Below are 13,265 nucleotides of genomic sequence, written 5' to 3'. Positions count from 1 at the left end.
ATTCAGTTTCTTGGCAAGAGGTTGCTACCCTTTATTTGTTTTAGTTTTGAATCTTGACAACTTGATCTTGGCAGATGTGAATTTCTTTTGTTAACCTTTCAACCAGAACTTTGTAGTCCATGTTGATTGGCAAGAAGGAATGCCAACTCTAAGACAACATCAGATCTTCCCGTTAGTTTGTCTGTTAATTACACATGGAGCATAGTTGCAATAAGTAACTTGCAGCAAAGGGTAATATACGTGGTCCATTAAAAATTCTTCCTAAAGCATTTGACAATTGGAATTTGAGAGAGATTTTAACTTTCTCTAACATGAAATTGGAATTAGATGCAAGGTGTGGCCTTATCTCTTGTAGAGTAGAAACAGGATGAACGAAAGGTGTATGAGGTTCTGTTAGTTATAAATGTATCCATTTCTGAAAGATGAAGGAAAATTCAACAGAGCTGTTGACACAATAGATAGAAATGTTGTTACGGTAGTGTAGTGGTTAGCGTAACACTATTACAGTGCCAGCGATCCAGGTTCAATTCCGGCTGCTGTCTGTAAGGAGTTTGTACATTCTCCCCGTGTCTGTATGGGTTTCCTCCGGGTGCTCCGGTTTCTTCCCACATTCCAAAGACGTACGGGTTAGGAAGTTGTGGGCATGTTATGTTGGCGCCAGAAGCGTGGCGACACTTGCGGGCTGCCCCCAGAACACTCTACGCAAAAGATGCATTTCACTGTGTGTTTCGATGTAATAAAACTATTTTATCTTATTTATAATCTCTGAGAATTGAAAAGTTTGATTATTCTGATCCTATAACAGTGAAGTTAATCCTAGAACCACCAAACTGAAAAAAGCTGACGTCCCTTCAAATGATGCAACTTGTATATCAGCGATTGTGGGTTCTGCTGCAGAGATTTTCAGCTTGGTGGGGTTACCAATTGATCTGCCCAGCGATAGAATGGCAATGACTTGTTAACCTTTAGGAGGTTCTGTGGAAGCTTTTCTAATAAGTTAACTTCTAGCTGGAGATTGACGGAACTCTGAAAAGGATTACAATCTGAATATGAATCTTCTGTGATTTCTACTGAAGCTACTGCAGTGGATGAGAACACTTATGGAATTTCAAGGCTGTAATGATTAAATAATGTATTGAAAGAAGCAATCAAAGCACAAGATTAAGATCTATACAGATTTGGCCGAAGGTCTTTTTAACCTTTAATTCACTTATAGGACAATTTCCCAGGGTCTCTTCAGATCAATTCCTTCATAACCTGACAAATATCCCACAACCTTCTGCAGATGAATCAATAGACATTAAAGCTGCTGATGGATGAAGGGAATTGTGAAGAGCCTTGAACTAGCAATCTTGTAAAGATTTTAATTCAAATGCAAGGGCACAGAGTGAAGCAATGCTGCCTCTTTGCTGTCTTTATTTAAATCAGTTAACAGCACAGGGCAAAGGTTGAACCAGAGATTATACAGGTCGAAGTGGCTTACCACCTCATTACATAGTACATTGTCTGGTTGCATGTCATTTTAACTCTCCTTCCCACTCCCACACTGACCTGTCTGTCCTCTGCCTTCTCCTTTGCTTCAGAGAAGCCAAACACAAATTGGAAGAGCAATATCTTATGTTCTGCTTGGGTAGCTTGTAACCCAATGGTATGAACATTGAATTTTCCATTTTCAGGTAACCCACACCCCCTGTGCTCTCCAACCACACACACTTGCTGTCCACTTAGTTTTTCTTCTTCCCTCTCAGTCCTGATGCAGGGTTTCGACCTGAAATGTTCACCTACACCTTTTGCCTCCACATGCTGCTCGAACTGCTAAGGTCTTCCAGCATCTGCAGTCTTTTGTCTTAATATATATATCCTTCCCCTGATCAGGGGAACTGTAATTGATACATGTAAAGAAATTGAAATAAAATGCTGTGTTCTGCACAGATGTTTTCATATTCTGCTACTGAGATTAATTCTGTTCTGTCTAAAGTCTTTTAGAAAGAATAATTTTCCAAATCAAATATTAAGTTTGCTGAGAATTAAATAGCTACAATGTATTTATATTGAGCTTTTAACATGATAAATACATGGTTTAACATTTCACGGTCCTAGGTAGGAAAGTTTGATAATGAGCCACACAGGGAGATGTAAACTGATGACCAGAAACTTGGGGTAGGGTTTCAGTGGAAGAAAGAGGAGCAAAGGGTTTAGGTAGGGAATTCTAGAGCCTTGGGTCTTGGTAGCTGAAGGCCCAGCTGCCAGCAGTGAAGCAAATCAATCTGAGGATAATCAACAAGCTCGAATGGAAGGAGAACAAGTCTTTCTGTTGTTGGGCTGGAGGAGGCTAGAACTGGAGAGTGGTGAGACCAGGAGAGACTTCCTAAACAAGAATAAGACTTTGAGGTATTGTTTAGCCAGAGGACATTATAGGTCAATGAGATGAGGAACATTGATCCAATTGTGAGTTAGGACCCGGGGAATAGAGTTTTGGATGATCTATGATTTACTGAGGGTAGAACAGGAGGCTGGCCTGGTGTCCATGGATAGCCTTGCCTTGAGGTAACAAAGATATGGAAATGTGTTCAGCAGAAGAACTAAGGATCGGCCAGGCCAGGCAATTTTATATTGATGAAAATAAATAGTCTTAGAGGTGGCACGGGTATACGGACTGACCCCATGACACCCTTCAGATATGTTAAGATTGTGAGTAAGCTGCTTCAGTACCAGATGCTGCTAGGGAGATGGATGATGTTCGTGACCAGGGAGCGGAATTTGTGATGGGATTAGAGGGTTTGGGTTTTCCCAATACCTGGAGGAAATCCCTCTCAATCTGACAATTAAGTGACTGGAGGGGTTGAAAGAAGTGGTAACAAGGTGTATTGATGTTTATAAAAATTAACCTTTTTTTCTCTCCTCAGATTTCTGGCTTCTGCAGCTTTTTGACTTTTCATTTATTCAGTCAATGTGCACTTTGGGGAAATGTAGATGAGAAATAGGAGCAAGGCAAGGCCTAGATCATTGGGAAACACCACAGTATGCGTGTGTGAAGGGCAAGGATACCTGTTGTTGGACAGCTGGACAGGAAAGAATGGAAACAGTTGAGTGTGTTTCCACCCTGCTAGATGATGGTGGAATGGTGCTTGAGGAGAATAATATGATCCACTCTGTCAGAAGCTGTGTTGATTGAGACGGAAGATGAAGGATGGATTACATTTCAGTCACATAGGCTATTATTTGGGATTCAAATATACAACACCATGCCTGTCATTTCTATAAATACATGTAAACAAATTCTACTGCATGCTACGTTCCTCAGCCTTACTGTACTGTTACAGTTTTTAAACTAGTTTGTGAAATAAACTAATTGTCACAAAATTTCATTTAATCTCCTTTGGCTGGTTTAAAGTTTCATCATTTTATGAAAAATCTTTGTAAATGGTGTAACTGTAGATATAAATTATATTGTAGATATAACATCATTATATTGTGCTAATATAGGAAAATGTTCTTTGATTTCTTTTCCCTGTAACTCTGATTATATCAGGTAGGTCACCTCGTTCCTGTACATGAGTGTGGCCTGTTTATTTTATGTTAGAGTGTCCCCTAGAGTTGAGATTTGCTGCAAAATAATTTCTTGGACTGAATTTCACTTGGAAGTGAATTTATTGGATTTCTTGTACACAAGCTATCTGAGTGGAGTTCTAATTTCATTGATACATTTAACCAAATTCTATTAAATGAAGCAACACCTAACTTTTCCATAATGGCTTTTGTACCCTGAAAGGTATTTCTAAATGCTTTCAAGGTGGTGAAAATTCACTAAATCTGAGAAATTGTTTTCCATTTATAAAATTGCTTATGGTACTTGCAAATAACTCATGGGCTTGGAGTCAGGTGCAAAGACAGTTTTGAAGTGTCTGATGTGATTCTTTAATGAAGAGACTACAGCCTTGTACAATGAGTGGAGTTCCAAGGTTAGTTGCAGTTATTGGATGGAGTTGACAAATGGATGGAGTGACTAAAACGTCACTTTCCTGGTGATGAAGACTTATGAGTGAAATAAACTTTGCGGAGATGGTTCATGCAATTATTCATCTATTAGCACGGGTTTACACACCAGGTCGATGTATGCTTTAACTGTTCAATAATGTCTCTTTTCCTTTTTATAGCTGCCTCTGTCACCCCTAGTGATTGTCTCAGCAGTGTTTAGTATTTTTCACATAAGTGATGGCTTATCATTTTTCTTAAGATGCAATATGAAGAGCAATTAAATCATCCAATCAAAAAAAATACATAACTCTGTTAAATATTAAATAGATGAAGTAACCCATGATTAAATATTATTTAAAAAATATCCTGCTGCATCTCATTTTGATTGCTTTGGATTAAGCTTCCAAGTTGCATGTAACCTGGAACTGTAGTGTAACTTCCCCTCTAACATTGAGTGGTACTGATTGGACTACTATTATTTTCATGGACTCTCCCTGGATTGCTATGTCTGTTTGGTCTCTGAAGTCTAATTATGCTTAATATTCACGTTTGCAGCTGGAGGACCAGAGCTTTATAATGGAACAACTGAAAAGGGAACTGGAGGCAAAAAAGGAAGAGCTGGCTACCATCCAGGGCTCACTGCGGAACTCTGAGCAGGTATAGAGTAGAGGAGCAAGAGTGGGATAATGAATGGGCTGTATCGTTTCCTTTCCGCCCCACCCCACCCCACCCCACCTTTACTCTGGAAGGTACTGACGTGATGAGGTACAGTTACACGGCTGCTGGCAATACCCTAGTTTGTCACTCCTCAAGCTTAGATTTACATGAATACATACTCCACCATAAACCATTGGATAGCAATCTTGAAGCTGTGATTCATTTCCCACCCTCCACCCCCCCCCCCCCCCACCTTCATTTCAGGGGCACCAAGAGCTATTGTTTCCACAAAGATAGGCCCAGATTTTCACAGTGCAGAAACATGCTTGATCCATGTTGCTTGATAGTGTAAAAGAACCTCCAGTATCACTATCGTATAATGAATATTTGCCTATTAATAGTTGGAGAGATAATGGGACAACATTAGCACAAAGGAGACCTACTCCAACACACTTGGATAACTGGCATCATTAGCAAAAATAATATTAAATAGAAATGTTCAGAGCGATGGTGAAAGAGCAAGGAGCTGGATAGCTCTTTCCTAACTAGCCTAATTCACAATGATGAGATTCAAGGTAAAGGGGATTTTACTCTTGTCACCTAAAGGACAAATTGATCCAATTCTGTATTTACTTCTGACAAATGAATATCCAGCTTTTTGAATGGATATGGATGGATCTTGAGATTTTATTCAGTAAAGTGCTGTGTCATTCGGGGTGTATGAACTGATCTTGAGATTTCATTCAGTGATGCACTGTAGTAATGAGGACCGGGTGCTTTGGTTGCAGGCAGGCACTGAGATGAATTCCAGACTGCAGGGCCTTGAGGCAGAGAAGGACAATCTGAGGAAGACTGTGGCTGAGAAGGAGGCTGAAGCATACTCGCTGAAGAACATGATTCAGGAGAGGGAGATGGTGATGCGCACTGAGAAGGACAAGGCCTCGAGGGAGCTGGAAGAACTCCAGGGAAAATTTATGGAGAAGGTCAGAGTTCTTAAATTATCAGTCCAGCTTTGGCTGTCTGTTTATTTATTATATAAGTTTCAGCCGTCACTCTATTGATAGCAGTTCCATTACAGAATCAAAATCTATGGGTTCAATCATCCCTCTGGAGTGCAAATTCTAGCCTGAAACCAGTGCGGGACTGAGAGAGTGCTGCACTATCTGAGGTGTCATCTGTCAGGTGAAACTTTAGACTGTGGCACCATCTTCCCTCTCTGATAAACATTATGCCCCATGGAACTATTCAAAAAAGACCAGGAGTCCTGGCCAGTATTTATTCCTCAACCAATGTTACTGAATTTTCTTTAATTTTATCATTGCTATTTGTGGTATCTTGCTTTGCAATGCCTGCCAACATTGCAGCACCAACTGTGACTGGAAATGTAAGTATCTGAGGGAAGAGCAGACACGTAAGCATTTCAGATGTGTCACTGTTGAACAGCATTTAAGAGAGAATATAGTGAGGAGGTGAAGAAACTAAATGGAAAGTAACTTTGTGGAAACAGTGGACAGTGATATGGAGGGTGTGGTATAAAGTGAGACATTAGGAGAGCTACTGAGATGAATGGGAATAGTGGAGGTGCTGAGGCAGAGGACAGGGAAGCTGTTGCATTTGTTTTTCTTTCCTCCAGTTACTGCCGAAAATCAGCCGGCTGTGTGCTGTCTTTTGATTTGTATTTCAGGCAAACCGAGAGCAGCTGCTTCAGCAGAAACTTCTAGACGAACAGTTCCACATGGTCCAGGGGACAGTGACTGAAGCTGAGAGCATCATTCAAGATGCTGTCGCAAAACTTGATGATCCGCTGCACATTCGATGCACCAGTTCGCCAGGTAGGAATGTGCCCTTGGGTTTAAACATTGTCACTGTGGGACTTCAGTTGTCATCTTTGAGGAGAATAACAGCATGTAAGAATGCAACATAATGTTATTCTGAAGCAGCTTGTGATAAAAATTGTTCAGGAAATATTTTACAAATTATGGCTTAATAACAAGAATCCTATCGAGAGGTGGTGTTGTGTTGTCACAGTGGGCACCCAATCATCCTGGCTCCCTCCTGTTCTCAACATTTATGATGACGCTTGTGCACCGGCGTAAACGTTTCTATATTCCACAAAGAATCTTCCCCACTTTGCTTGTTATCTTCTACCCCACTATTTACCAAATTAATTTTGCACACTAACATATAAAGTATACAATATAATTCAGTCCTATGTCAAGTTACTGCACCATATTCTAATAGGCAGCTTGTTACCCAAATAACAATTGAGTGCTTTAGCACACCTGTTATTGAAGGAAGCTTGCTCTCTAGTTCACAGTTAGAAACAGCTGTGTCCTGTTCCCCTGGCAATGTTTGTTCACTGAGTTTATGATCAACTGGGGGAGGGAGAACAGTTGTAAAATAGAGCTTTAAACCTGCATTTGAGTGCCCTGCAAGACCTTGTGACAGCTTTGTGTAGGCTTATTGAATAATGGTGGGAAAGCCCCAGGATGCGTCTTGTTTGCATTGCACCAATTAAAAGGAAGAACTGACCTTTCCATCTCTTGTAGATTACCTAATCAACAGGGCAGAGGCAGCCTTGGAATCGGTGAACTTGATGCAACAAGGACACTCTCAGTACCTAAAGAACATGGCAGGTACAGTCACCTCTGTCTCAATTCTGTACAGACAGTTTTGCAAGCGAGGATTCCAGAAGCCAAATTTACGTTTGCTGTAACGGTGAAGTACTTTCTCGTAGTTTCTTCCTTCACTTTTCTGGGATTTTCCGATTAGCTGAGAGTCTGGATACATCCCCGTTTCGAGGTGCTCACTGTTACTATTCTGTCTGCTTGACCTTAAACAAAACAGTATGAAAGCTTGGTAGAGATTACACACTATCCTACCCCATTGCATTTTGCTATGTGAAGATTCAGAAGATGCTTATCCTGCAATGGTTTCTTACTCAAGTCGTCACATCAGGTTACAGGTTGCGTAACTACGAACACTGAGAATGTCATGGCCAAGCTTAATATGGTCTTCAGATGATGAATGTGCATATTGTAGCAAAGGGTTATTGGACTTGGGTCCAATAACCTTTCTCCATGGTTACTGGGACCTGTTGTAAGTAAGGGTCCCACAGTTCACCATGATGTAGAAACAGGGTGCAGATGTGAAATAATAAAGGCAAGAAGTTGCTTATGAATGTGTTGTACAAGGCACCTGACAGTAACCACATGGTAGGACAGGGTGTAAAGGAAGAAATAATGGGAGCTTGCCTGGAAGGTATGGTAACAGTTGGAGGATTTTAATCTGTAGACTGGAAAAGTCAGATGGGTAAAATAGCCAAGGTGAGGAGTTCATGGTGGCTTTGGGATAATTTCCTAGAACAGCACACTCTGGAGATAACCAGGGAGCAAGATGTACTAGACATTGTACTGTGCAAAGGTATGGGGTTAATTCATTACTTCAATAAAAGTTTGCAACAATAATGCTATGATATCATGAGGGAGAGAAAAATAGGTCGCAGCCCAGCTTTTTAAACTTTATATAAGAGAAACAACAAGGGCACGAAATCAGAGCTAGCTAAGGACACAGCTAAGGGGCTCTTTCAGAATGTACAGAGTAGAGACATTCCAACAAGAAAGAATATTGGACCCACCATCTGTGGTTAAATAAAAAAGTTAAAGATAGGATCAAACTTAAAGAAAAACATACAGTATATTTGTGCAAAGACAGATCACAGGTCAAAACATTAAATAGAATGCAAGAAAATACATCAAAGAATGATTAAAAGATTAATAAAGAAGGAAAAATTAGAGGACAAAATTAACCAGCCAGAAAGATAAAATATCTGTAGAAAAGAATTTAAAGTGACCATTGGTGTTGTAGAAAATGATTCTGAGAATTAATAATGGAAAACATGGAGATGGCAGTTGAATTAAACAGATGTTTTGTTCAGTCTGCACTATGAAGGAGACAAGTAACATCCCAGAAACAGTCTGGAATTACAAGAGGGTGGGGAAGGGTGGAGGAATTTCAGAAAATTGCTACTGCCGGGCAGTAGTACTAAGCAAATGGTTGGAACTTACAAGTTCCTGTCCTGATGGAGTTCAACCCTGGATCTGGGAGAAAGTGACCAGTGAGATAGTTGATATGTTGAGTTTAATTTTTCAGAATTCTGTAGATTTGAGGAAGATTCCATTAGATTGGAAAAAAAATAGCAAATGTTATCTCCTGTATTCAAAAAGAGTCCCAGGAAGACAGAAAGAACCTGTAGACCAGTTAGCTTAACATCATTTATAAGGAAGATATTAGAAGCTGTTATTAAAGACATTGTGGCAGGGCACTTAGAAAACTTTAAGGTAAATGGGCAAAGTCAAAATGTTTTTGTGGAAAGGAAATCAAACTCTAATAAATTGGTCAGCATGATAAAGTAACTTGCTGTAGATAAAGAGAAACCTGCGATGTACCATGATTAGATTTGCAAAAGGCTTTTGTTTAGGTACTGCGTCAAAGGTTATTGCAGTGAATAAGAGCTGAAAGTGTGGGAGTTAACACATTGCCATGGATCTGACGTTGGCTGGCTAACATGGGATAACTGGGTCTTTTTCTGGTGGCAAGATATAAAGAATGTCATGGATCTGTGCTGGGGCCTCAATCCTTGTAGGAATGGCACCAGAGCTACAATTGCTACATTTTCAGATGATGAAAGATAGCAGAGTAAGTTGTGAAGATGACATAAGAAACTACAAAAGAATATTGATAGGCAAAGAGCAGTCAAATGGAACTTCATGTGGAAAAATGTGAATTTTGGCAGGAAAAATAAGAAGTGTGTTGTTGAAATGATGAGTTTGCAAAAGTTTGAGATGCAGAGAGATCGGAGTGCCCCAGTGCACAATTTGCAAATGCAGGTAACTACAAGTAATTAGGAAGGCTAACAAAAGGCTATCATCGCCAAGTGAATTGAATACAAGTGGAGTTTATGCTTCATTTATACAGGGGATTGTCAAGACCACATCTGGAGTACTGCAAAATTATTTATGGAAGAGTGTTAATGCAGTGGATCAGTTCAGGAAAGGATTATTAGACTAATACCTGAAATGGGCAGGTTGTCTTGTGAGAGAAGGTTGGACAAGCTTAGGAGTACGAGATGACTGAAATATAGGAATCTGAGGTTGGCTGTGCAGACGATGATTCCTTTTGTAGGAGAATCTAGAATTAGGAGTCTCCATTCAGAAACAAGTGGGCAACTCCTTAAGACACAGATGAGACGCAATTTTTTCTTGAAGGTCATAAGTCTTTGGGAAACTTCCTCAGAGGACAGTGGAAGCAGAGTTTTTGAACACTTTTAAGGCAGTGGTGGGTAGAGTAGGTAGCGATGTGATAGGCAAGGTGGTAAAAGGCAATACAAAGTTGAACATGATCTTAAGGGAATTGTGGGGCTGAGTGGCCTCCTCTGCTCCTCGTTCGTACGTTCAAATCAGTTAGCTCAAAAATCGTGATTAGAATGCCTTGGCGCCAAACTTGGTGATTTAGGAGCCTGAGCTTATTAAGACCTGACTTGTATTAATATCAAAAATACCTTAATTGGGTTTAAGAAAAATAATCATTAAAGACCAAGTTGTAGGTGTTGAGGAGAGTCACCTCAAATTTTCAATACGTTGAAGCCTTTTGAAAGCATTGTGAAAATCATTTTATGAAGTGTGTATTTCTCCCTTGATCTGCTGATTCTCTGTACAATGAGTGTTCACTGAATTATCCCCTTCTATTTGCTACTCTTATTTTCCATTGGTTCCCACAGATGCCAGCAGCCTCTTGCAGGCATTGACCAGATTCGCACATTTGGCTGCTGACACCATAGTAAATGGCAGTGCCACTTCACACCTGGCGCCCACTGATCACGCTGACAGTGAGTATTGAGTGCATGTGGAGTCTTCCAGATGAAGGGTCTTAATCCGAAATGTCAACTGTCCATTTCTCTTCACAGATGCTGCCTGACCTGCTGAGTTCTTCCAGCATCTTGAGTGTTGCTGAAGTTAGCACTGATCCAATAGTTAGGCATCAGCTCCCTAGACCCAAAGCATACAGAATGCAATCACTGTGGGGAAAAATTGTCCTAAAGTAATCACCACAAATAGCGTTCCTTGGGGAACATTGAAGCCTGTTGAAAACAATGTGAAAATTATTTTATAAAAATAAGTTTTATTTTCTTCCATCCCCACAGGACTGACAGACAGCTGCAGAGAGTGTGGGAAGGAGAGCCTACGCTATTTGGGTGAATTGAAGGATAAGCAATCAGTTGCCCGTGCAGACCCTGTTGATGTGAGGAATGTGATTCAGAGCATTCTTGATCTTGGCAAGGTATGATCAATCCAGGACTTTCAGCTGAGAGGTCATATTCTTAAGTGACCTTGGGAAAGCCCAAGTTGGCATGTATGTGAACTTCCAAGAAGGATCTGATAACTTTCCACATGAAAAGCTGCAAAATTCAATTCACTGCATTTGGGATTTAGCATAAACTTCAAGAGGAATATTAATTTCTTTGCAAGGTGGAGATTCAGTTGCTATGAAGTTGTTAACTCTGCTTTAAATGGGAAATCATTGACATGTATCAAGGAGTTCCATTTTTAACATTCTGGAGGTGGATCTCTCTGACCCCACGAACGGGCAGTACTGGGTTTTTAGGCTATTGCTGTGAAACCTGTAATTGCAGTGCAGATGGCAGCAGGTAGTCTGGTTCTGTGACCATTCCAATGGTCAGGGATGCCCATAAGGAAGCTAGCACTAGGAGCAACCCCAAGACTAATGCCTCATTTAATTGCATCTTGATTGATCTGTAGTTTAACTTCATCTGCCCTCAATAGTTCCGTAATCCTTTACACCTTGTTCTCAGTCACACACACACACAGACATGCAACACTACCAAAGAAATGACTGTGGACCAGTTGGAAGCTTTTGCATTCTGAAAAATGGATTCTCTTAGTTTGCAACGTAACAACTTCAATGGCCACTGGATCTTTACCTTGCGAAGAAATTAAGATTTCTTCTTGAAATTTACGCTAAATCCCCAGTAAACTGCTTCTGTTCTTTTTAAACCTGATTTGTCACTGCATCCCGTCACAGTTTAGACTGTGGAACTTCCACATAAATCTGGGGAAAACTCCTTGTACTGCAGTGTTTGAATCCGATCAGAATCTGACTCTGACTCCGTGTCATGACAGCACTTTCCTAGAATGAGACCTAGGTTACAACAGTCTGAAAATGCCTTGGTAACTGAACCCTGAGACCCCTGGAAGTATTACTGTTTTATTCAAGAGGATGCATGTCAATGATTTTGACATGCATCCTCTTGGATAAAGCAGCAATATTCATATAAATGTAATCATTTTTATTGCAGAATAGTAACTCTTACGAGAAAACAAATTCATATTGTATTAAGGATTTATATTCCAAGCAATCTTCAGTAGATATTTTCAATGTTTTTTAAAAAAAAATAACTGGAATAGAGGTTCTTAATTTTTTTTCCCCTCAGGAATTGAGGCCCAAAAGCATTGATGTCAGACAGGAGGAGCTTGGTGACATGGTGGATAAAGAGATGGCAGCAACATCTGCAGCCATTGAAGATGCAGTAAAGAGGATTGAGGTTGGATAGAATCTACCTTCATAGCAAGCAGATAATCATGGTTATCAAAAGTTTCCCTGATTTCATGCAAAATTGTAATGCCTAAAATGATTTACCTTTTCTGATATTAAGAATATAAATTATCAGATGACTAATGTAATCAGTTTTATTGCAGAATAATAACTCTTGAAATGTCTTTACACATTTCTGGGCAGTTTCCTGTAGTTTTCTTCCACCTTGGTCTAATCCCGGGCAGAGAGAGCAAGTAATTTCTCTGAACATCCTGAAACAATGAATACCTTGGTGATATCAATTACTAAATTCCTCTGCACTTCAGTCAAGCTTGATAAACCCATCTTAATGATCAAAAGCAATTGAACACTGTACTTAATAGCTTTGTTCTTAAGTAGTTATTATGTGAGGGGAGCTTTGCTATATTTTACTTGTTGAGAGCTAGTTGATCATGTGATACATTACTCATGGTGAATATTAGTATAAACTGATGGTGGCACATGAATGTAGTGAGTTCTGAAATGGTCAGTTAAAATGCAGGTTTTTTGTGTTAAAGGTGTTTTTAAAATATGCCTGATTATATCTAAAACTAACAAAATTCAGATGGAGATCTTAGTTTATTCTATTTCATGGCAAATATGCTTGGCGTTCTTGATGGTTTAAAACATACCAGCAGGGAAGTGTTAGCCCACATTGTGTTGGAAAATCTTAGTTTGTATTGACTTCTGGAGTGTGGCGCTGTCCAGTACATTCTCAATTGCAGGCAAAGAGCTGAAAGCCTTCACTATTGTTTTAAATTGCAGGAAATGATGAAGCAAGCCCGACAAGGAAGCTCTGGGATTAAACTTGAAGTTAATGAAAGGTTTGTGAACTCCTATCATGCACAGAACCCAGTTTATTTTAAAAAACTGCTTTGATATTTATTTTTGCCACTGTACACTGAGGTTTTCACATTATCTTTGTTGCAGAATTTTAAACTCTTGCACCAGTCTTATGAAGGTAAGAACCATGCACTGTG

At 39.8% G+C, this 13,265-nt stretch overlaps 1 protein-coding gene across 1 annotated transcript in view; it reads left to right on the top strand.

Annotated features, from left to right (window-relative positions):
* Positions 1-13,265, top strand: part of hip1rb (huntingtin interacting protein 1 related b) — a 113,834-nt gene that overhangs the window by 90,074 nt on the left and 10,495 nt on the right. The window contains exons 17-25 of the mRNA XM_052032134.1: positions 4,534-4,635; positions 5,424-5,618; positions 6,320-6,467; positions 7,185-7,271; positions 10,415-10,522; positions 10,838-10,974; positions 12,146-12,256; positions 13,051-13,109; positions 13,216-13,246. Coding sequence (XP_051888094.1) covers positions 4,534-4,635; positions 5,424-5,618; positions 6,320-6,467; positions 7,185-7,271; positions 10,415-10,522; positions 10,838-10,974; positions 12,146-12,256; positions 13,051-13,109; positions 13,216-13,246 — 978 coding nt within the window. The remainder of the gene's footprint in view (positions 1-4,533; positions 4,636-5,423; positions 5,619-6,319; positions 6,468-7,184; positions 7,272-10,414; positions 10,523-10,837; positions 10,975-12,145; positions 12,257-13,050; positions 13,110-13,215; positions 13,247-13,265) is intronic.

This window comes from Pristis pectinata, chromosome 17, assembly GCF_009764475.1.
Source record: "Pristis pectinata isolate sPriPec2 chromosome 17, sPriPec2.1.pri, whole genome shotgun sequence".
NCBI lineage: Eukaryota > Metazoa > Chordata > Chondrichthyes > Rhinopristiformes > Pristidae > Pristis > Pristis pectinata.
This window is presented reverse-complemented; position numbering and strand designations above follow the sequence as displayed.